At 43.3% G+C, this 22,761-nt stretch overlaps 1 protein-coding gene and 1 long non-coding RNA gene across 3 annotated transcripts in view; one reads left to right on the top strand and one right to left on the bottom strand.

Moving 5' to 3' along the window:
* Nucleotides 1-22,761, top strand: part of znf385b (zinc finger protein 385B) — a 70,979-nt gene that overhangs the window by 27,499 nt on the left and 20,719 nt on the right. For both annotated transcript variants that reach the window (XM_085383983.1, XM_085383982.1), the window contains exons 3-5: nucleotides 1,485-1,622; nucleotides 1,719-1,862; nucleotides 2,086-2,199. In XM_085383983.1, coding sequence (XP_085240109.1) covers nucleotides 1,487-1,622; nucleotides 1,719-1,862; nucleotides 2,086-2,199 — 394 coding nt within the window. In that variant the 5' untranslated portion in view covers nucleotides 1,485-1,486. The remainder of the gene's footprint in view (nucleotides 1-1,484; nucleotides 1,623-1,718; nucleotides 1,863-2,085; nucleotides 2,200-22,761) is intronic.
* On the bottom strand, nucleotides 5,180-12,704 carry LOC146650820 (uncharacterized). Its single transcript, XR_014907862.1, has 3 exons — nucleotides 12,125-12,704; nucleotides 5,891-7,337; nucleotides 5,180-5,823 (listed from the first exon to the last, which is right to left on the bottom strand). It is a non-coding gene; the product is annotated as an uncharacterized LOC146650820 (long non-coding RNA).

Raw genomic sequence — 22,761 nt, 5'->3', positions numbered from 1 at the left:
TGCAGAACAGTCAACAAGCAGGCAGTTGAAAAGTTGAGGAGGGGGTTCAAGAACAAGCCTTCTAGTCACAGGAGAGGCAGATGAGCAACGCAGCAGGTGACTGAAACTAGAGAAAAAAGAAGAAGTAGAACAGCTTGATTCTGACAGCAGTTTCTTCCTGTTGAAAGGGAGTTTTTCCCTGCCACTTTCACCAAGTGCTTGCTCAAAGGAGGTTGTTTGATTGGTAGAGTTTTCTCTGTGTTATTGTATGGTTTTTACCTTAAAATATAAAGCCACTTGAGGCCCTTTCTGTTGTGATTTCACGCTACATAAATAAAATGGAATGGGATGAGCAGGGCCTTTACTTTTATTCCTCGAGCTGCAAACACCAAATACCTTTCCTAACATTATTTAAGTCAGATTTCAGTAATTTAAACTTCACAATGGCTCAGACTATATGAGTGTAATGTAACCTGTCACAAATTCACATGAAAAAAAGATTGTCAGCACTGTTTCACACATTTTTTTGTAAAAATTTTATGTTTTTTATGTGCAGAAACTATAGTTTCACTCAAGCATAATGAGTTATTTTGTGCCGCTGTGCACACAGACGAAATCGAGTATCGATAGTAGAGGGAAGTAGACCTTGAGTTAGTGCCGTAATGATCGTGTCCCTGTATTTATATGAGTAATGTACATTGTGGCAGTAAACCAAACTAAATGAGAGGGTGTGTGTGTTTTATTGGAGGTCATGTGACTTGGCAGCGCTGCCAGGACAGCAGATGGACGCAGTCATGGTTTGACCTACACACACACATATGTCATGCTTCCTCTCTCTCCTCTTAGTCATTACTTCATCACTTTCCCTGTGAGCGTTTGATGCTTCGCGCTTTGTTTCACTCGTGTCTGTCCGTCCACCCGTCCGTCCCTCAGTGAGTCTTCCTGTTTAAGACATCCCGATGTTTGGTGTCACCTTCACGCTGGCGCTGCAGGCAGAGCTGCTATGTTGAATCACTTCAGTGCTATTTTGTGACGTTTCTCTTTATTTCTTTGCTAGTGTCTTTAAGATAATCTCTTCTAGTAACACATATTAACTGGTGTGATTAGGAAATTCAAGTTTCAGTTTCTTTGAAGGTCATCTGAGTGGATTTGCAACTTATTTAATTGAGAGTGACTCCTTACAGAGCTGGTAAACCTTTGGAGCTGGCACACTGACTCCTGATGTAGGCAAATTAAAATAACCCTAACCTTTTTGCACCGCTGTTTTATAGTTTTATATATTATTTTATAGCACATGCTTAGCTCATGTTCAGGTCAACAAAACCTGTATCATAAGGGTTTTTCTGATGGTCAGCTCTTCAATTCAAAGTGTCAAAGCTCATTCAAGTTAAAATGAAAAAGTAGATGTCTTTGGTGTTTAGTTATTTTAAACCTTAATGCAACTTTTGGGAGAATTATCTCCTAATAATTAAATAATTTGTGTTTCTCTCTCTTCTCGTCTGCAGGGATGAAGACTCCTCTCAGCCCCTCTCAGTTCCTGGACAGTGGTTACATCTTTGGCTTTGGAGGGATGTGTCAAGAGCTGATGGACACGCCCACACCTACGTCCATCAGTCTCTCTGTCCCACACGCTACATCCTCAGGTGACTGACTTGTTAAGTGACCGGCAGCACAGTATACCTCTGCAACTCAAGGCAAACGATGTAGTTTTCTCCTCTCGTCCCTGCTTTTCTTTTCAGGTCAGAGCGGGACGTACTCGCTGTGTGAGGTGTGCAACCTGCAGCTGACCTCTGCTGCTCAGGCCCAGCTGCACTACAATGGCAGGTCTCACCTCCGGAGAGTGAGACAGCTGCAGGCTGGAGACAACAGGCAGCAGGCAGCAGGTTTGTCATGTGACTGTCGTATCACAGCAGCGTCTGCATGAGCGCATGTAAAAATCGTACGATTAGTTAAATAACTGTTAATTGTGTTCCCCGAGATCCAAACAAAGATTTGAATGGAAAGGAAACTAAATAATAATCAAGTGTAGCAGCAGCAGCAGAGATTCTTCTTATTGTCGGCTCTTTATATGTTCTAATGGGTCTTTGATGTCTTTGATATGAGTAGGGGCCCAGTCCAGGTCTCTTCCCCAGGTCACAGGGCTCAGTTCTCAGCCTGCAGGACTAACTCCGACTCCCGGCTTAAGTTCAGGCCTCAGCGCTCCTTCCAGCACGACTGCAGGTAGGACCAGGGCGACATCTTGTTTTGCCTCACATTTTCAGTCATAAACTGACAGTCAGGTGATTCGTGTCCTGCGTGAGAGGAAATAACTAGTCTGTACTTTGCACTCCCATGCCAACCATCATGCCAGTTGTCAGGATACCCAGAGGGGCATTAAGAGCTAAACGGGACGTTAATTTGTAAAGTCTGACTGCTGTCTGCTGAGCAAGCGTGACTTTGGCTCATCATCATCAACAGCTGCTGCCCCCTGGGAGAGGTTACACTGTGTGTGTGTGTGTGTGTGTGTGTGTGTGTGTGTGTGTGTGTGTGTGTGTGTGTGTGTGTGTGAATGCTAGATTGGAGATTGAGGTCTGACAGGATAAACTGAACCCGCAAGTGACATCATCACTGCAGTTTTTTACGCAGCCTCTGTATGTTTAGCTCCGCCTCAGCATCTGCTAGTTATGTCAGCATTGTGAGCTATGCTGTGGCTGCTGTTGTATAGGCTGTGAGTCCATTCACTCTAAAATATCTCTGTTAAATTGATTATAATTCAACAGAGCAGTTTGTGACGGTTCCCAGTAGCTCTCAGTGACTTTTGTAATTGCCCGACTTGTCTTATAGTTAAAATAGAAATTAATATATATGAATACCTCAACATTTTTAAATAAAATAAAATGATTTAATGGTTTGGTTTAGTCTTAGTATTGCTGGGTCCCAAATTGAAAGCAATCGTCTTTAGACTGAAAAGATGTAAATTCAGAATTTTAAAATCCTTATTAAAACCACAACATTAAAAAATCTGTAAGAGGTTTAAGAATATCTAAGTCAACTATTAATACAAATTATGAGGTCATACAATACAGTGTAAGTGTTCTGTGTAAAGTATTGATGGAATATGATACAGAATGTGGATAATGTACAGCAGGGATCGGCAACCCTAGGCACGCGTGCCACAGCTGGCACACGAAGGGATAACTAATGGCACGGCCATAGCTGAACTGGCCATCGGGCCACCGGGCATTTGCTCGGTGGCCCGATGATTTTTTTATTTATTTTTTTGTAACGGTATAAACAATCAAAGGTGGTGGATTGGCCAGATGCTGGCCGGTGTATAAAAATAACCCAGTTGTTTGGTGGTGGCTATGGCGTAGCTTCCACAGATTCAGTAACATTAGCAAGTGGTGGAGGCCAGCGGGTGGATGAGAGAAAGGGGAGGCAGGAGGAGAGACCCGAGGCAGCCGCCGGTCCGAGTGTCAGGTGAACTGAACTTCAGGTAAGAAGTTATGACCTGCAGTCTATCTGGGTCAGATATAAACCAAGTTTAGGTGGAGTTTATTTTCGTTGTGCTGACTTTTTACAGTCAGTTACAATAACTCGTACTGCGTACTAGCTAGCATGAACTTTATTTTATTCATAAGTTAGTAGAGTTGCCAACCGTCCCGTAAAAAGACGGAATCGTCCCGTATTCAGAGAAAATATTACGCGTTTCGTATTGAGCTGAAAAGGAACACAGCTTGTCCCGTACTTCAGCTAGAATGAAAAAAAAGACACAAAGCTGGATTTATTCTGCCTTTACGCTGCACAGCTGCCTCTTCTTCTCTCATTCTCTCCTCCTGCCTCTCCTGTTTCTACTTCAATCATGAAACTGATCAATGATCAGCTGATCGGCTTTTCTCTCTTGTTTGTTTATCGCCCACTTTGCGCCAGAAAGAGGAAACCAGCGGATGTCGCGCTAAACAACAGCAGCACGTTTAAGCTTGATCAGCTGTTGTTAGAATTTATTTTATATTAATCTCTAGTATCAGCTGATGTTTGCTGGAGCCACAGCTGTAAAGCTGTTGGTCATGATATCGGTTTGGATATGTGGTGAGAGGGAAACATGAAGATGAAACCAGGAGATGTCCTTACTGAATCATCAGAGCTGAACAGTGATGGAGAAACAGGTTTACCTTTTAGGTGACATGAATGAGTTGAAGGGAAGTTATGAACTGTTTCTGAGAGACAAATAACACCAGGATCCTTTTTTAGGTAGCTGACAGCTGGTAACTGTGCAGGGGCGGGTCTAGCAAAGTGTTGCCAGGGGGGCAGGTAGGGCATTAACAGGGAGAGGGGGGCACAAAGAAATACTTTCTTATTTTCATTTAAAATGTCTGGCTGTTATTAAATAATTATCTGAAGCTTACAACCAAAGTTTTTATCTGATGTAAAATGTATAGAAATCATACATATACCAACAAGACTGTACATCACTGTCACAACAGCGTTTGTTTTCATTCAAAGGCTTTATGGCTTTTCCTATAATACCTGGTGGGCCGGTCTCTAGTCAAAATGCCCGGGCCAATTTTCTGTCCCAGTCCAGCTCTGGGCACGACACACAGTGAGTTAATCTGAGAAGGTGCATTAAAAAATAAATGGCCACACCAGCGGTGCACATCGCAAATTAGCTCGCACAGACACATTAGTTGTGCTGCTTCTTAATGACGGTATCTTAACTAACAACCCCAAGTACCAGATTCAACTTGTAATTGGCTAAAAATAACTTAGCCTACTGGTGAGAGGGACGTTGTTAGCTTTCCACATTCCGATGCTTCAGGAGCTTTCTGCTCAGCACAGCATCAGCACCACAGAAATACACGGATACATCCGTAGACTCAAGACAGAATTCACAATGTGTTTTCGGGACTTTCAGGTGTTTGTACCAATGTTTCCTTTTCTGATCAAACCAGAAAGGTTTAATGAGCAGTTAGATTTGTCTCGCATTAACTGGCTGAGTTAATGCCAGTTAATGCAACATCGAAGCAGCTGGAATCCACAGCTGTGCGTGTTCATGGAGCTTGCATTTTCACCTGCTGGACATCACTACCTGACAAGTTGAACTGTCTTCAGAACATTGCAGAGGCCTTATTGACAGTATTTGGCTCTACATATCTGTGTGAGCAGATCTTCTCTCACATGAGTCCTCAGGTAGCCGTCTGAAAGCTGGACACTCGGTGTTGGGGGAAAACTCTGTAAAAGACCCAGGAGAAATAAAGACACAATGAGACAAGATCACTTTTTATGCTTTAACGTGCACACGGGTAAGCTGTTCAGAACAACTCACAACGTGTACAGAGGCTGGGCACTTTTTATAGGAAAGACAGTGAGAACAGGATAAGAAAATACAAAACAGATAAAATAAACAACTCCATATGTGGCGCTAGTCTCGTCAGCAGAGAGCTGTGAGAGATAAAACAATCTAAAACAATATGTCCCAAAACAGTATGTCTTTGCTGAGAAAGTCTAAAAAGATAATTCTAAACTAATCTAACCATAGACAAAAGGGCATGCTTGCACATTTAAAAGAAGGTAAAGAAACATAGAATCATTTTTCCTGTAACATTCCCTCCTGTTTTAACTTATTTTAAATGTATACAACAATTGTCTGTGAAGGTTATTTATTAAGTATCTTAAGCAATTTTTTAATTTTCAAAATGTCAGCATAGCAGAAATGGAAATCATTTGGTCTAAAGAATAAAACAAAATAAAATAATAAAAAGAACAAAGAAAATCATAGTAAATGAAAATCATAGTAAATGAAATAACAAGTGGAATAAACAAGAAAAAATAATAAAACTAAACTACAAAAAATAAAAGGATGAAAACCTTATGTTTAAAAGGATGAAAACCTTATATTTAAAATGAAAACTACAACAAATAAAAGGATGAAAACCTTATATTGTACCTGCATAAACTACTAATGTGTTAATCAGTGCATGATCACTTGACAAGTCATTTTTAATCACCACGTCATTCATTAGCAGTTATTACAAGTTCTCCTCTAACAGAATTGCAACGGGATGCTGTTCTTCTTGAGGCACGGCAACATAAGCAGTCATTGTAGTTGTTATCATCTTTGAAATCATTACTCTTAGACATGGCGGTGTAGCTGCTCCAGATGTGTGGTCAGTGACATATTTCTGCAGAATGGTCAAATTCTGCAAAGCTTCATAAATGTCTCCGCTTACAAACTCCTCCTTGTGATGCTGTTAGCAGGTCTAGAGTCAGTCTGTTCTGCAGCACCATCGTTCTGATGGCCTTCTGTTCTCCTGCTAAAGCCGGTCCCAGGGTCTTTGTCAAAGTTGATGCGTCGTAGCAGAGCATATCGGTTGATCTCCACGTGATCCCGCACCTCGGCAGCTCCAATGCCGGGGATCAAGCTCTGTAAGAATTTCACTCCTCCTCAGATGCGAAACTCTGGTTCCTTTACTGCTTGGTGCCGTCCGTGCACATCCTGTCTGGTACTGAGTCTTTGTTTGTAGTGGCATCCGGTAGATAGGTGAGTAGGCAGCTCCCCCACTGCCCGCGATCCATTGTTCATCACACATACTGGCAGTTGCGCTGCGTTCAGCTTGTTCAGTAGAATTACATCAGGCAGTGGGTCTGAGACTTGGGGCCAGGTCAGTAGGTAGGTCTGTCCGGAACAGTTCACATTTGTGGGTGATGATGACCTCCAGGTTGCTTTTGCTGGGATGCTGTAGTTGGCCTTGGACCAAAGAGTACCGTAGCCTGGATGTGTTGCCAGGCCCAACAGACACCAACTGCGATCTTCAGGTATGCTGTACGGCCACAGGCCAGACGTCTGCGAGGATAGGGGCATATGGGTACATGCATAGCAGTCAGTTTTATTATTCCAGTGAGCTGTAGTGTTCATAAACTGCCACCAAAAGTTAGTGGCGTAGCCATGGGGAAACTTGGTGTACTGTCCTTTGTCATACAGTGTCTGCCTTTTCTTCATATTGCGTGACTTGTTGTCCCTCACGGAAGCAAAGATGAGGAGCCCGGCCATGGTCAGGGCCACTGCAGTTATTAAGAGCCACCACCTCATGACGACGGGACACACCCTCCTGTCGCGAGTAGACCCCCCGGCCAGGAAAGCTGACCCCTCCACCGGGCGAGATCACAACAAGTGGGCAAGCCTGCTGTCAGCTGTGTTTAGATGGCTTCACTTACTCGCCTGCAGTGACTCTGATGGATCCAGGATGGTCGTTCCGCAATTTTGCAAGCGGTCGGTGTAGTGAGGAGGACTTGGTATGGCCCCTCCCACCTGGGTGTGCTCCAGTTTTTCCTTTGGAGCACCTTGATCAGAACCCAGTCACCGGGCTTTAGTCTGCAAGACACTGGAGAAACATCATCAGGTTGTTGATTATGTACAATGATCTCTTTGTTTTCCAATAGCTTAGACATCCATTCTGCTAATGTGTTTTCTCTGATTGCTTTGTCTATTGGTTGACTGGTGATCGGCAGTGGGAACGGCCTGCCATGAATGATTTCAAATGGAGTTAGTTTATGGGAGCCTTGCGTTAAGCGCATCCACATTTTCACTAAACCCAAACATTCAGGCCACGGCCTTCCTGTTTCTGCCATGCATTTCCTGAGCCTTTGTTTTATAGTGCCGTTAGTTCTCTCTACAAGGCCTGCGCTCTGAGGGTGATAAGCACAGTGGTGTTTTATGCTGAAACCGAGTGCTTCAGAGACCTTAGTGATGACATCATTTACAAAATGAGTGCCGTTGTCTGATCGTATCAAAGCTGGGATGCCATATGTGGGTATGAAGTGATTGCACAGGCACTTTGCTACTGAAATTGCATCTGCCTTTTTCACTGGATAGATTTCCGGCCATTTTGAGAACACGTCTATAACCACTAGGGCGTATTTTGACCCTTGACATTCGCTTAGTTCAATAAAATCCATATGAATTGTGTGAAAAGGATAAGGTGGAGTGGGAAAACGGCCTCTTTTTGGTCGCAGATTTCCCTGAGCATTATATTTTTGACACGTCATGCACGTTCTGACAAATTGTTTTGCTGAAGTTTCAAAATTTACAGTGTAGAAATGAGAGTTGACAATACAGGTCATTCCCCCCGATGACAAATGCGTATAGCCATGAGTCACTAATGCCGCCATCTTGTGGAGAGATTTTGGCAGCACTGGCTTGCCATAACACATCATTAAGTCGTTTGTCAGAACTGCACCGTGTTTTAGCCATTTTGCCTGCTCTGCTGTGCTTGCTGCTTTATGTTCATTTTTCAACACATCCAGTGGAATCTGATGTGTGTTTACTGCCATCAATGTGATGTTTGTCTTTTGTGCCGCCTGTTTTGCTGCTCTGTCAGCAAAGTTATTGCCTGTAGCAATGAAAGAGGCGTTGTAAGAGGTTGGCATGCTGAACTGGTTTTCCGGTTGGTGTAATCATTCCTCTGGTTTTCCAGATTTTTTGCAAAATGATGCACAGCAGAGAAAACATACTGGCTGTCTATATAAATGGTTATTTGTTTATCTTTGTGTATTTCACATGCGCAAATCACAGCTGACAGCTCAGCGCTCTGTGCAGAATATGAAGAAGAAAGTGGTTTTGCTTCTATTATTTTACTATCTGTGGTTACTGCGTAACCTACACAATTTCGGCCTGTGCTGTAAGGTCAAATGCTGTTCTCCTAGCTTCCACACTTGCTGATCATAAGGTGGATCTGGGCCTGGAGTTTGTTTAAATCTCAGAATGTTGTGATACTCGGTCGGTTTCTGGAAAGTGGATGTGGCGGGTGTCATTTAGCATGCACTCAGGTGTAATACCAGAAAAGAATGGCATGACTGCTATCTTAAGTTTTGTCAGAGCGTCTCTACCTAGCAAATTTACTGGACACGACGGGTCATATGCATTTAATAAAGCACCTGCGGCCACTTGCTGTATGTACTAGTTCTAAAGGGGCAGTTAATTGTTGTACAGTTGTGTGGCCTGAAGCTGACTTTACAACTAATTTGTCCTTTGAAAACTGTCAGTTTAAGTGGCTGCCTCAAAACTGTTTTGCATTATTTCTCTGTGGCCTACTCCTACAATCTCGTGTGAAGTGACCTTCCTCTCCACGGTTCTAGCAGGCGTTGTCTCTATGTTATCTGCTGTTTCTGCGTGGCTGTCTGCAGCCTTGGTGTTTGTGACTTTGCTCGCCTCTCTGTTCCTGATAGCCACCTGCGGATTAGTGTTTTAGTCTGTTGTCAACACGTCAGCCTTATTTCTAAGTTACAGAATGCTTCTTCTCCTTTTTTTTTTTTTTTTTGGTTTGGGAGAATAGATGCAACTCTACATTTTCACTTAAGGCATTTTTAGATAATTTCTAGTTCTTCAAACAATTCATGGATCTCACACATTTCAAACTTTCAAGTTAGGGTTGTTTCCCATTTATACAAATATATATATATTTAACTTTGCATTGCTCACAGCTCATAGCTCACAGCTCTAAACCTAGGCATTTTTCAATCATATGCCTAATCACTATGTGTCACTGTGATTCTCAAGTATTGTCACAAGTTCGTTTAAATTCGTTTCCAAAACCAACAAAATAATCAAACAAAAACAAAAAACATAAACGTGTCAGGACACAAAAGAAAAAAGAAAAATGCTGCCACCCGTACAAGGCAGAAGTCTGCATATGTTGGCTTGTAATAGCATGCAGCTTGTAACATGGTAGACTAATGTGCCTGTGTTAATTCAGCTCCATATTATTGTGTGAAGTTGCACTGGGTTGGGAGTGGTTTTGTGTGTGTCACATTTTTGGTGAGCCAATGGCTGGAATGGGGTTGGACTAATTAGAGGCAGGTGTACTTGATTGCACTGATACACTGGTCTTCTTATAGCCCACACTACAAACACTGCTGTGTTGTTTTGTCTCTCTGTGCAGGTATGTAATGTGATGAAATCAGATATGTTTGGGATGGATGGGTTTTGCCCTATGAATTTTATATTAAGTGTGTCGTTTTGTCTCTCTGTGCAGGCCAGGGCCTATTATATGCCACAGCCTAAAGGCAGCAGAGTTGCAGAGGCTTGAGTGACCACTGACTATATGCTTGCAGGGTGGTGGGTCTCCAAGGACAACTTCTAACCCTGTTAAAGGCAACATGTGGAGTGCAACTTGGCTGTGTGGCATAGCTGGCTCTGGCCTTGGGACTGTGTGTTTTTATACAATTCATAAGTGGGACACTGGACTGTTTTATCTTTTATCTCTTGATATATTTTTCGTCAATAAATTATCTTTTAGAATTTTATTGACTGACATCTTTTTGCCCATGACTGAAACGGTTGGTCAGACCTAGAGTCTTTCTTTGGGTGTGTTACAGCAGCTTCTGCTCTAAAAGAAAGAAATAAATAAAAAGAAAAGAAAATGTGTAACATGCTCATCAGCTTAGCAGTGTCTACATATTTAATTCAGCTTCTCAATCCTGTAGTTGTAGCTGTTGTCTACAGGGTTTTGTTTATTGGTTGTTATTATAGGTGTGCTCTATATCTCAGCAATGTGTCATTCTAGGATGATAGGTCTCAAGCTGGTCAAGTGCCTCTATGCACTTCATTAGTTTAGTTATTCTCTGTATTGTCTTCATCTCACATGTCATTACACTGAGTTTCAGCAAACCTTAAGCTTGACGCAGACTACTGCTTAACAATTATCCACCTCACATCATAACCGATTAAGGTGCCTCTTCATATTAATATTATGTCATTGTTAATATTATCCTCTTTGTCTTATATAACAGCAATAGCATATTATAATATTTTATCAGTGTGTACCACTATACTACTCCTGAGCCAATTTGTTAGTTAGGATCGTCTTATTCAGCAAACAGATAATTTAGAATTCATCCAATCTGCGGTCACATTTGTTCTCTCTGTTGCATGGCGGACCAGGCAGTTCTATTATAATATATTATTTATATTTTATTTTGTATCCATCAAGGGCTTCAGATGACCTGCAGAATCATCCTTTTCCCAAGGTGGAGACAGTTACCTTTTCACACACTGTCCTTGGCTGAACAATGACACAGCCTTAATATACTTTATTTATTTTATTAAAATATTTTCGTGTGACTTATTTGCTTTATATTCATTTTATACATGCTGGGCATGGTCATCATGCCAACTGTGTTTCATTGTTAATATCACTTTACAGGTTGTTATCCTTGCTATTATTAATTTCAAATACTCTAAAGATAATTTCTACTGTAGTTTTCCCTTTGTTTATCTTTATTTCGTACTTTTTATATTTATATCTACTCAGTGGGGTCTGTTTTCAACCCTTTTAAACTACTACAAAACTACTGTGATCTCTAGTTTTCACTTAATAAGGGATTATTATGTTCTTCCTGATATGGGTGCTGCTGCAGATGCGGCTGCAGGAATGAGTGATGGCTTTCTAAAAGGATTGTGGGAACTGCACAGTGTCTCGTCTTCTGGTTTTACTAAACTGGCAGTTGAGTTCTGTTCTTCTGACTGTTTATATTTTGTTTTCTTAAATCTCTCAGTTTACAGACACTGTTTTTGTCCGGCGTCTGGACTTTTCTTTTCTCACCACTGCTCGTCAGCAGGAGTGAGTTTTAATTTCACTTGCTTGATTACCCATCTTATTTATGTATTTACTTATTTTTGTTTAAGTAATATATACACAATACAGCTGCTATCACCTTCGCTGGTATTAGAGACGAGAGTGGTTGCTCACACGCCCTTCTACTTTCGGACTATTTCCAAAAGCGGTGTGAACTTTACGAGACGGAACTCGACCGTTCTCTCAACTCACCAGCACGTCAGTGAATAGCAGTAAAAGAAAAACACAGTAGGAGCAGCTCAGTCTCTTATTGGACCGTGAAAATTCAGCTTGCTCCATTAATTAAAACAATACACACATTCACATTCACAGCTTCAACGCGCGCGCGACCAGAACCCTTATGATAAGGGGAGCTCCCAGAGCTACTTACTCCCTAGACCCAGTCTAGACCCAGCTGGGGGAGCTACCCAGAGCTCCAAAGCTACCAGTCGACGAGCTCCCAGAGCTACCAGTCGACGAGCTACTTCCGCTATTTTAAATTCCCTGAATTCAAAATGCGCTTTTACGCAAGATTGTGTCAGTGTGTCTGTATCTACCTGGTCAGTGTCGCCGGGTCTGGTCCACCTCGATCGGGTCCCACCACCGTGGGTCGCTTTCTAAGACGTTGGCCAAGACCCGAATTTAAACGCTCTTGGACTTTTATCACACACCTGGTGTGTGAGCTGTCGACAGACGAACAACGTGGACTGGTCACGGAGATGGGACACGATGGAGGCGCTCCGGCTGTCGAAGGACCAAGAAATGTTGGGGGAAAACTCTGTAAAAGACCCAGGAGAAATAAAGACACAATGAGACAAGATCACTTTTTATGCTTTAACGTGCACACGGGTAAGCTGTTCAGAACAACTCACAACGTGTACAGAGGCTGGGCACTTTTTATAGGAAAGACAGTGAGAACAGGATAAGAAAATACAAAACAGATAAAATAAACAACTCCATATGTGGCGCTAGTCTCGTCAGCAGAGAGCTGTGAGAGATAAAACAATCTAAAACAATATGTCCCAAAACAGTATGTCTTTGCTGAGAAAGTCTAAAAAGATAATTCTAAACTAATCTAACCATAGACAAAAGGGCATGCTTGCACATTTAAAAGAAGGTAAAGAAACATAGAATCATTTTTCCTGTAACACTCGGAGACCTGTGTCTCTGAGTGGGAGACCAGAGATCACATTAACATGTGTATCCCTGTATTAACAAAAATGCCATATTGGCCCAGTTTATTTTTCTTATCATTGTTGTAAGGAGACCATAAATAGCGTTTGCATTTTCTGTTGTACAGTTCATTTGCTGTTATGGATAAAAAGTGTCTTTTTTTTGTTTCAAAATAGCTGATAACTATTCGCTGATAGCTGCCAACATCTGCGAACAAATATAGTGCTATGAAGTTCTTCTATATAGTGTGTAACTGTTCATATAGAGCATTATTAAATTTATTGCTAATGCAATCATATGGCACGTTGACTTCTAAGGAAATTTTAGATGGCACTCATCACCAGAAAGGTTGCCGACCCCTGATGTACAGGATCCTAAATTGTTAGTCTGAATATAAAGATCAAACCCTTAACATATTAATTCCAGTAAATATATCAAAAGCATTTGAATTCTTTATAACAGAACAATAGCAGCATTTCTCGCAGCGCCTTCTGCTGGTGAAGTTACAGCTCACATGCCTCGACCCCATTTAGCTGTTTGATCGGAGGAGACTGGAACAGCTTCGGAGCTTCCTCAGAGGTTAAGCCCCGCTTCTTTAAAGTCAAGCTGCTGGTCAGCAGAGCGAGAACGTGTTGTAAGATGTAAAGGAGTTAAAGTGGAGCAGCCAGCAGCAGGTCATTAAACTGGGACATGGCACCGCTTCGAATCCACCCCGACATCTCTCAAATGCATTGTGAACGTTTGGACGTCTGCGTGGAGACTAAATGTATTAGTCTCCACGCAGAGCTGCTGTCACGGCATCTTTGTGTGACTCTTCCTGTCGGACTGTTCCAGTTTGTTGCTGAAAACACAAAGACGCAGGACACTTGTAAAAGTGTGCTGTAGTGTCGAGTGGAGCGAGAAACATACACCCACTGACACCTGTGTGTGTGCGAGTGCAGCAGATGTAATTATATACTGTGTGTCCATATCAGTGTGCAGGGTACAATAACGCTGATTAAAGATTAAATCTCTCTCTATTGGACACACACACACACACACACACACACACACACACACACACACACACACACACACACACACACACACACACACACTCAGCCTGAATGATCATGTCGTGCTCTCTTTCTCTCTCTCCATTACGTGATTCTCACTCGACGATGAAAAGCTCTTTGGCCTGAACTCAGTGCTCCTCCAGGCCAGGCTAAGTGTGTATTTGTGAGTGTGTGCGGTGTGTCACAGTGACCTGTCTGAGCAGCCTATCAGCAGTCAGGTCGGATGACATCACAATCATTGTGCTGCAGGAGGGCATTTGCTGCTATCAGTGAGCTCCAGAGAGGATGGCTTCCATATAAAACTGCTGTAAATCAGAAGAGCAGATTATTTTGTTTCTAGATCATCATTCGGCTGGTTGTCCGAAGACGCTGGGTCCATAGAGTCAAGTTTGTCATTTTCTTTTCTGTTTTTCTTCTCCTTGCACGAAGAGTAGACCTCAGAAGTGCTCCAAAGTTACAAACTGTCAGTAACGGAAGGACAAAGTTATTACTCACCAATCTGAGAATTACCCAGACACTTTACTCAAGTAGAAGTATCACAATAGTTTAAAAATGCTACACAACAAGGCTTGCACTCAAGAAATAAGTACTGAGTCTGACTGACTCTATCGGTTCTGTCTATTTACTGGGTTGCTATTACTGACTCATGACTATCAAGTTATGGAAATGAAATGAAATGAATAAATATAGTAAAATGTAGTAGTGCTAAGTGATTCCAGTTCTGCCCGGAGAGAAGCCTGTATGTAATGATGCAGGTAAAACTTGGTCAGGACATTTGATGATATTATTACAAACCAGGAAAAGTTGAAATACCACAATTAACATTTTCTGTCAAAGACATGTAATAATACATGAGTAGAGTAAAAGCTTATATCATAACTTCTGCCAAAAAAATAAGAAATACCCACAGAAACTGCAACAAAATGAAGAGAATCTACTAAATATGTGCACAGAATCTATGTGGGTAAAAATTCAAAACATGAATTACATAACAGGAGGAGGAGGACTGCATAAGATGGTGAATCAGCCATGAATAATGCATGGATAATTGGAAATTCATGATCCTGATATTAATAAAATTAGCTAGGAAGCCAAATGGAAGTCATGGGTGTGTCACCTGCTGCTTTTCAGCTTCGTCAGGTGAAATTAAGTCTACTAATTTAAAAACATTTCCACATTGCAGATTTCTAATAAAAATACAGAAAACAGAGTCAAATATCTCAAACCAAAAAAATACTAATGGGACTGTTTATGAGCTGTTGTGCCAAAGTGGCTCATTATGTCAGCAGAAGAGAAGGAATATTAAAAAATAACCCTCAGGTTTGAACTTCTCCTGTGGCAAATCATTTTCTGGATCAACAAGTCTGCACTTTCAAGGCAGTGACAAAGTGCAATACTAATTCCAATTTGGAGCATGTTCAATAACAAACTTAAACACACACTCAGCTTTATATTCCTGTATGGTTTACATTAATGTTTAATGAACCAGCTGTGGGGAGTCCTCCACTGCCAAAACTGCATTGTTGTATATCCTGCCTCCTTAAGGAAGAGTTTGATCTTGTTGGATAAAGAAGATAAACGTCACACCCTCATCCACCTATTTCTCAACAAAATGATTTTAGTATATCTACATCTACATACACTAGTGTCTGTCTCTTTTCCTGTGTAAAGTACTTAAATTGTCAGTCCTTCTGTATGTGACCAGTGTGCAAACAAATACACTCTCTGGCCACTTCTGCTCCTTAACGTAAATATAATCAGCAAATCACTTGGCAGCCATTCAGGTCATGTAGGCATGTGTACATGGTTGAGACGACCTGCTGCAGTTCACCCGAAGCATCAAAATGGATGATAAAGCCGCTTTAACTGACTTTGAATGTGACACAGTCCTTGGTGCCAGATGGGCTGGTCTGAGTTTCTCAGAAACTGCTGATCTGCTGGGATTTTCCCACACAAGCCCCCAGGACAAGCAAGGTGTACCTAATTAAGTGGCGAGTGAACATTTTAAACTGAACCCATCAGTTAAGCTCAGGAAAAACAAAACCACAAATGGAAAAAATGTGTTTTTAGCTTAAAGGGAAAGAGAGCCGTGACTTTTTAGACCATGAAGTGTGGATGTGCTGTACTGAGTGTACTTACAGTATATTTTTTTGCGTCAGTGGCAATTAGTGACCACCAGGAGGCAGCATACACACTTGTACCCGCACAAAGACACATTTATACACCCACAAATTCGCTAATTAAATGAGTGAATTCCCATGATCCACTTTCTCAGTACAAATGAAGAGATTAACTCACATGAGACTAATTACATTTACAATATTACAGCTCCTCTCCTTTCTTCCTTACTCCTCTCCTTCATTTATTTCCTTTACTTCCACTCTCTTTCTTTCTTGTTTTCTTCAGATCTCTTTGCCTCCTCCATATTCTTTACGTCTTTTCTCTTCTCTTCCTGTAGAAGGTATTCTTTTCTTCTCTTCCCTCTTTCTTCTCTATGTCTGCAGTGTTGCTGCTGAAAACAACAGCAGCACTGTGCATGTGCTTTTTGTTGAAAGTTTCTAATTTGTTTACTGCTTTAACTAAATGTATTTTGGTGATGTTCTGAAAGGGTGAAGGAAGCACTGCGTTTTCCATTTCTCGAAGAGGTGCGGTTATGAATACTCCGTAGAGTTTGTTTTTAATGAATGTTTGATTTTAAGAGAAGATAAAGCTATTTTATAGGGATTATTTGGAGTCAGAATTCATGTGAATGCACTTTGAAAAGTGGGTTTTGTGTTTGGAGTTTATAGAAAAGGGTGAAAGGGAAAGAGTCCTGGTAATTGTAAAAACTGAGTTTCTGATTGGATGCTTCTTACGTACAGTGAAAATGTCAAAATCAACCCTCTGTTTTTTACGAGATCTCGCAAAAGTTGAATTCCAACAATGGCGGCAGCTACTTAGTTGTAATATTACTCTTTCTGGGTCACAAAATACACTTTTAAGATATTTTGAGGCGTGAATGTAGCTGTGTAAACGTCATATATCTGCTCGGTTTACAAGACATCACATATTTGCAAAAGTGCTCCAACATTTTCGAGATGTATGAAACTTTTTGCGAGATCCCGAGTTTGTTTTGCGAGATCTCGCAAAAGTCCGTCTTCATTTTTTTTTCTCCCATGTCCCCTGCGGGGCTCCGTAGTTTTTCCTTTTGTCATCTGACTGTGTGTGCGCGTGAATAAGCTAGCTCTAATTAGCTCTCCTGGGCTAATAAAGGTCACAGTGTTGTGCTGCTCAAACCCCATTCATAATAAGCAGGGAAATAAAGAGTTATTAATAGGCACATATTGAAACAGTGTGTGCATGTTTGTTAGACAGCAAAGGGGTAGAGCAAGTGTTGATGTGTGGTCTTGTGTTGATGTATTCAGCAGTGTATGAATAGATCCTGCTGATGGATTCACACACTCATAGTGCTGTATGGTGATGACAACAGGCTCAGCGGTAGCGACCGGGTACGATCAGCTATGAACCAATGATCTGTGCCTCCCTGACTATATCCTTGACCACTAACCCAAAATAATTCATGACCATGTTGGTGCTAAGACACTGGTAAAAGACTAGTATGACCAGTATAAAGCTGATGCATGCAGTATGGCTGGGCTACACAGCTTAAAAGCTGATTAGTTTATTGACTGCTGTCAGTTTTGGCTTCGCCCAATCTACAATGTACCAAACCTGTGTCGCGCTTTCTATCGGTGGTAGGTCCACAGTACATAATAATTATTGTATAATATAATAAATACAGATAGAATAGTGTGTAATGATGTGGATCGTTTTGTGTTGTGTGTCAGAACAATTAAGGGGGATTGCTGAATGAAAACTGTTAGGTGTGGCTGTGTGCAGACAGGAATAGGACCCAAGGTGCAGACTCCGGAGACAGAACTTAAACCAAAACAGCTTTAATGCTGAACACAAACATCATATAACTAGAAAAAAAACTCAAAATAAACTTACACCGGTGGATGGGCAAAACACACAGCAAAGTAAACGGTAGATCACGACACGGACACAGAGAAACACAGGGCTTAAATACACAGAGGGAGCAATCAGGGAATGAATAACAGGAGGGAAACACAGCTGGGGCAAATCAGGCCTAACGAGACAAGGGGAAGCAAAACCAGACACATTAACATCAGACATGGACTTTCAAAGTAAAACAGGAAACATAACACAGACTCACGGGCAGGCACTATAACAAAGGGAACAGAGACGTGGGACCAGGGCAGACACAGACACTGACTGGATGTGGGGATACAGCAGACAGGGGAGACAGCAACATGGAACACAGACAGAAAACCAGAACACTAAAACTCTAACCAAACCCCACCCAGAGAACCTAAACTAAGAATAATCCTAAAACCCATACAGCAAAGCTAGAATATAATGAAATAACAAAATCAAAGAACCAAAAACACAAAACACTGGGTCAACGACCCAGGGACCCTAACAGTACCCCCCCCCCCCCCCCTTAAGGGCTGGCTTCCAGACAGCCCAAACCAGAACACTAAAAAAACAAAAAACAACCCAACCAGGGCGGGCGGTGGGGGAAACAGGATGGAGGGCTCGAAACAAAACCAAACAAGGAGCCAGAAACAACAAAACAAAAAAAAGTGCAAACACTGGAGCCCGGAAAGCAACAGAACAAAACACAGAAACAAAGTCCAAAACAACAGCACCAAGGCCCAGGCAAAGTCCAAAAGCAAACAAACAAAAGAGCTCACGAAAGGCGCAGAGGCCCAGGCAATAGTCTCAAAAAAAAAAAAAAAGTTCAGGGGGCCGGCCCGGAGGCTGACGGCACAACAGTCCAAACCCGGGTAGGTCAGGGGGGCGGCCCGGAGGCTGATGGTCCAAGAGCCCAGAAAACAGTTCAGGAGGCCGGCCGGGCAGAAGGCACCGGTGGCGACGGAGCAGATCAGGAGGCCGGCCGGGCGGGAGGCACCGACGGCGGCGGAGCTGGTCAGGAGGCCGGCCGGGCGGGAGGCACCGACGGCGGCGGAGCTGGTCAGGAGGCCGGCCGGGCGGGAGGCACCGACGGCGGCGTAGTCCAGGGGGCTGTCCATGACGGCAACGACGTCCAGTCATTGGCCGGACAGGATGCGCAGGCCGCGCAGGACGTGCAGGCCGGGCAGGACGCGCAGGCCGAGCAGGAACAGACAGCATGGAGACCTCAGGAGCAGACGAAGCTGAACACTCGGAGACTGGACCAGGCGGAGCTGCAGAGGCTGAGGCCGGACCAGGCGAAGCAGAAGCCGAAGCTGGACCAGGCATAGCACAGGCTGAGGCCGAAGCTGGTCCAGGCGGAGGCGAAGCAGGAACAGAGGCTGAGGCCGAAGCTGGTCCAGGCGGAGGCGAAGCAGGAACAGAGGCTGAGGCTGATTTTGGACCAGGCGAAGCAGAAGCCGAAGCTGGACCAGGCGTAGCACAGGCTGAGGCCGAAGCTGGTCCAGGCGGAGGCGAAGCAGGAACAGAGGCTGAGGCTGATTTCGGACCAGGCGAAGCTGCAGAGGCTGAGGCCGGACCAGGCGGAGCCGGTGGTGGCTGAACGGCCCCCTCGGACCCTCCAGCGGAGACAGACGGCTGAACGGGCCCCTCGGACCCTCCAGCGGAGACAGACGGCTGAACGGGCCCCTCGGACCCTCCAGCGGAGACAGGAGGCTGAGCAAACAACTGAGGCAGAAACTGAGCAGGTGACTGAGCTGATAGGTGAGCTAATGTCTGAGCTATGGAGAGAAGTTTAAGTTGTATTGACTGTTGTAACGAAGGCAGTAATGGCGGGTGAGGTGGTGGATTAGCAGATGGTTGGACTAGGTTGTCTGAGCCTACAGATCCTACAGAAAACTGCTGGACGGGCTCACCTGAGCCTCCAGCGAGGTCAGAAACAGGTGCAAGTACCTGCCGGACACCGGCCACTCCCACCCGAGGAGAAGGTACGGGTGCAGGAGCTAACTGGTTCCCGGTCATCCTCACCCTGGGAGCCGAGACAGGCACAGTCAACGGCTGGGCAGCTGCAGTCCCCACCCGAGGAGCTGGTACGGGTGCAGCGACAGGCAGAGGCTCAGCCAGCCTAGACACCTGAGCAGGGACCAGCCGGACCTCAGCCTCCCTCACCTGAAGCACTGAAACAGGTGCAGGGGAATGCTGGGCCTGAGCTGCCCTGGGAGCAGGAACACAATGGTGCGAAGGAGCAGGCTCAGCAAACACAGACTCCTCTAAAACATTTTTTAACTTCCTACCACCACCACGTCTAACAGTCTTAATAGTCTCAGTCTTAGCAGTGTTCACATGATTGTTTTTTTCCAGCTCCGAGGAACGACAGCAATCACAACTCACCACCTGGAGTTGCTCCGCAGAAAAAGAGTGGTGACGGTGTGAGCGTCACCTCCTCCGGGAAGTGGGAGGTGGCGAACTGGGCTGCGAACCCTCCAAAGGACCGGGCTGCGATGAGGAAGCAGAGAGTTTGTGAAGCTCAGAACGTGGCAGACCCAAAAACAGAGCGAAGGACTGCAGCGGAGTGAGTCTAATGTCCAGTGTCACATAACCTCTCTTCCTCCGCCGCTTAACTCTCTTGTCGGACTGGTAATCCAGGGGTGAAGGCGGAGGTGTAGCGACTGGAGAGAAGGAGCACGTGCTCAACCTGATCGCCCGAGGCATAGACGCTGGCTCGGCCGTAGCCACGGCAGTTTGGAGGCTGCGGGGCCCTCCCAAAGCCAAACGTGACCCATAGAAGGGTGACTGGAGCTCCTGGGCATGCTCAGCTTCCTCCCTCACGATTTCCTTGAGGAAGGCAGAAACTGCGGGTCGCTGATACCACACGGAGTCTGCTGGGTCCATGTTCTGGTCGCGATCTTCTGTTAGGTGTGGCTGTGTGCAGACTCCGGAGACAGAACTTAAACCAAAACAGCTTTAATGCTGAACACAAACATCATATAACTAGAAAAAAAACTCAAAATAAACTTACACCGGTGGATGGGCAAAACACACAGCAAAGTAAACGGTAGATCACGACACGGACACAGAGAAACACAGGGCTTAAATACACAGAGGGAGCAATCAGGGAATGAATAACAGGAGGGAAACACAGCTGGGGCAAATCAGGCCTAACGAGACAAGGGGAAGCAAAACCAGACACATTAACATCAGACATGGACTTTCAAAGTAAAACAGGAAACATAACACAGACTCACGGGCAGGCACTATAACAAAGGGAACAGAGACGTGGGACCAGGGCAGACACAGACACTGACTGGATGTGGGGATACAGCAGAAAGGGGAGACAGCAACATGGAACACAGACAGAAAACCAGAACACAAAAACTCTAACCAAACCCCACCCAGAGAACCTAAACTAAGAATAATCCTAAAACCCATACAGCAAAGCTAGAATATAATGAAATAACAAAATCAAAGAACCAAAAACACAAAACACTGGGTCAACGACCCAGGGACCCTAACAGAAAACAGGAGGAGTGATTGTCAGGCCTGCAGGTATCAGGCTGTGATGTTCACCTTTATAGTGGACAGAAATTATTTTTTGGAGTGGCACAAATAATTAGAGTCTTATTGAATGCAGAACAGCTGATTGTTCTGTAAATAGTTTGAAATGGTTATAAAAAAAAGAGTAAAAGGCAAATGGGTGCAAGTAACTTTGTTGTTTGCAAAACTTGTGCATATGATTTTAGAATTGACAATTTATATTTGCATGTAAAGTTATAAAATATGATTCAATAAACATGTTTGTGGTTGTTACAGTAAAAAATATAATTTTGTTCTCGGATTTTATGTTTTTTCTCTGATTTTAGATAAATTGTGTTAATACAGAATGTCAAAATGAAAACATAACTGTAAATTCAGACATGTGAGGTTGTGCTGAAAAGGATGATACCAAACAAGGCAAAGTAAATAGTTTTTAAAGGTGAAATATAGAAGTAAAAGCAAAGTAATTAAAAATTGCCAATTACACCCTGGCCCCATGGTTAAACGTTTTGTTTTTTTTAAAGTAACACAATAGTTACTATTCAAGTAATTAATTACTTTTAGAATCTTGTAACTCAGTTACTAATTCAGTTACTTTTTTGAAGAAGTAACTAGTAACTATAATTAATTACTTTTTCAAAGTAACTTGCCCAACACTGGTCATGATGGCGTTCAGTTGCAGTTTTGTACGTGCACGTGGACAGAGATAATTGCTTATGCGGACACTTTTTTTTTTTTGGAAACTGTTTGCGTGGACATGATATTTTTGAAAACAGTAGAGGACAAACCCTGTTGTTGGTCAGTAGATAAATAATTTGTTGATTTATTCCTTTCCTTTTTTTTTTTTTTGTCATGATGCCACAAACTGCGAGCGAGCGAGCAACCCGGTGACACAGAGAGAGACAGACAGAGAGAGAGAAAGAGGGATTTCCACTGAGACACAGGGGCTGTCATCACCGTTCACCATGAATATCATCACCTCAGTGATTCACATACACTGTGCACTCTGTCTCTTTCTCGCTGTGTGTCGGTCGCCCTCCTCTACCCTCACACACGTGTCTCTCCGCGTTCACACAAACAGTCAGGCAGCGAGTCTGCGCTGTTTGGTGTGGGATTTCTCTTGGTTAGTTTTTTATGTTATCAGGGGAGCAGATGATAGGAAAGAGGGAGAGGAGGAGGAGGCTGAGGAGGTGAGACAGCTGTCGTCCTGTACGTAATGTGGAGTAGTTTCATGAGTCGAGGTAGGAAATTCTTATTCTGTTTATTTCTGTTTTAACGCCTCATTGAGACGCTTTGTTCTTTGATGCTTTTTTTTTTTTAAGTTCTGTCTGAAATGTTGTTTATGTGGGCACTTAGGTGTTTATGGGAGAACCTGGAGGTTGTGACCTGGATTCACACTTTCAACTGAGGCTGAGTTTTGTCTAAAAAAGGTTGAAAACTGTTACTGTCCAAGAGAA

This window comes from Rhamphochromis longiceps, linkage group LG16, assembly GCF_057381845.1.
Source record: "Rhamphochromis longiceps isolate RC_006_pf linkage group LG16, R_longiceps_female_GT1.1, whole genome shotgun sequence".
Lineage (NCBI taxonomy): Eukaryota > Metazoa > Chordata > Actinopteri > Cichliformes > Cichlidae > Rhamphochromis > Rhamphochromis longiceps.
The sequence above is the reverse complement of the archived record's forward strand: the minus strand, read 5'-3'. Positions and strand labels throughout refer to the sequence as shown.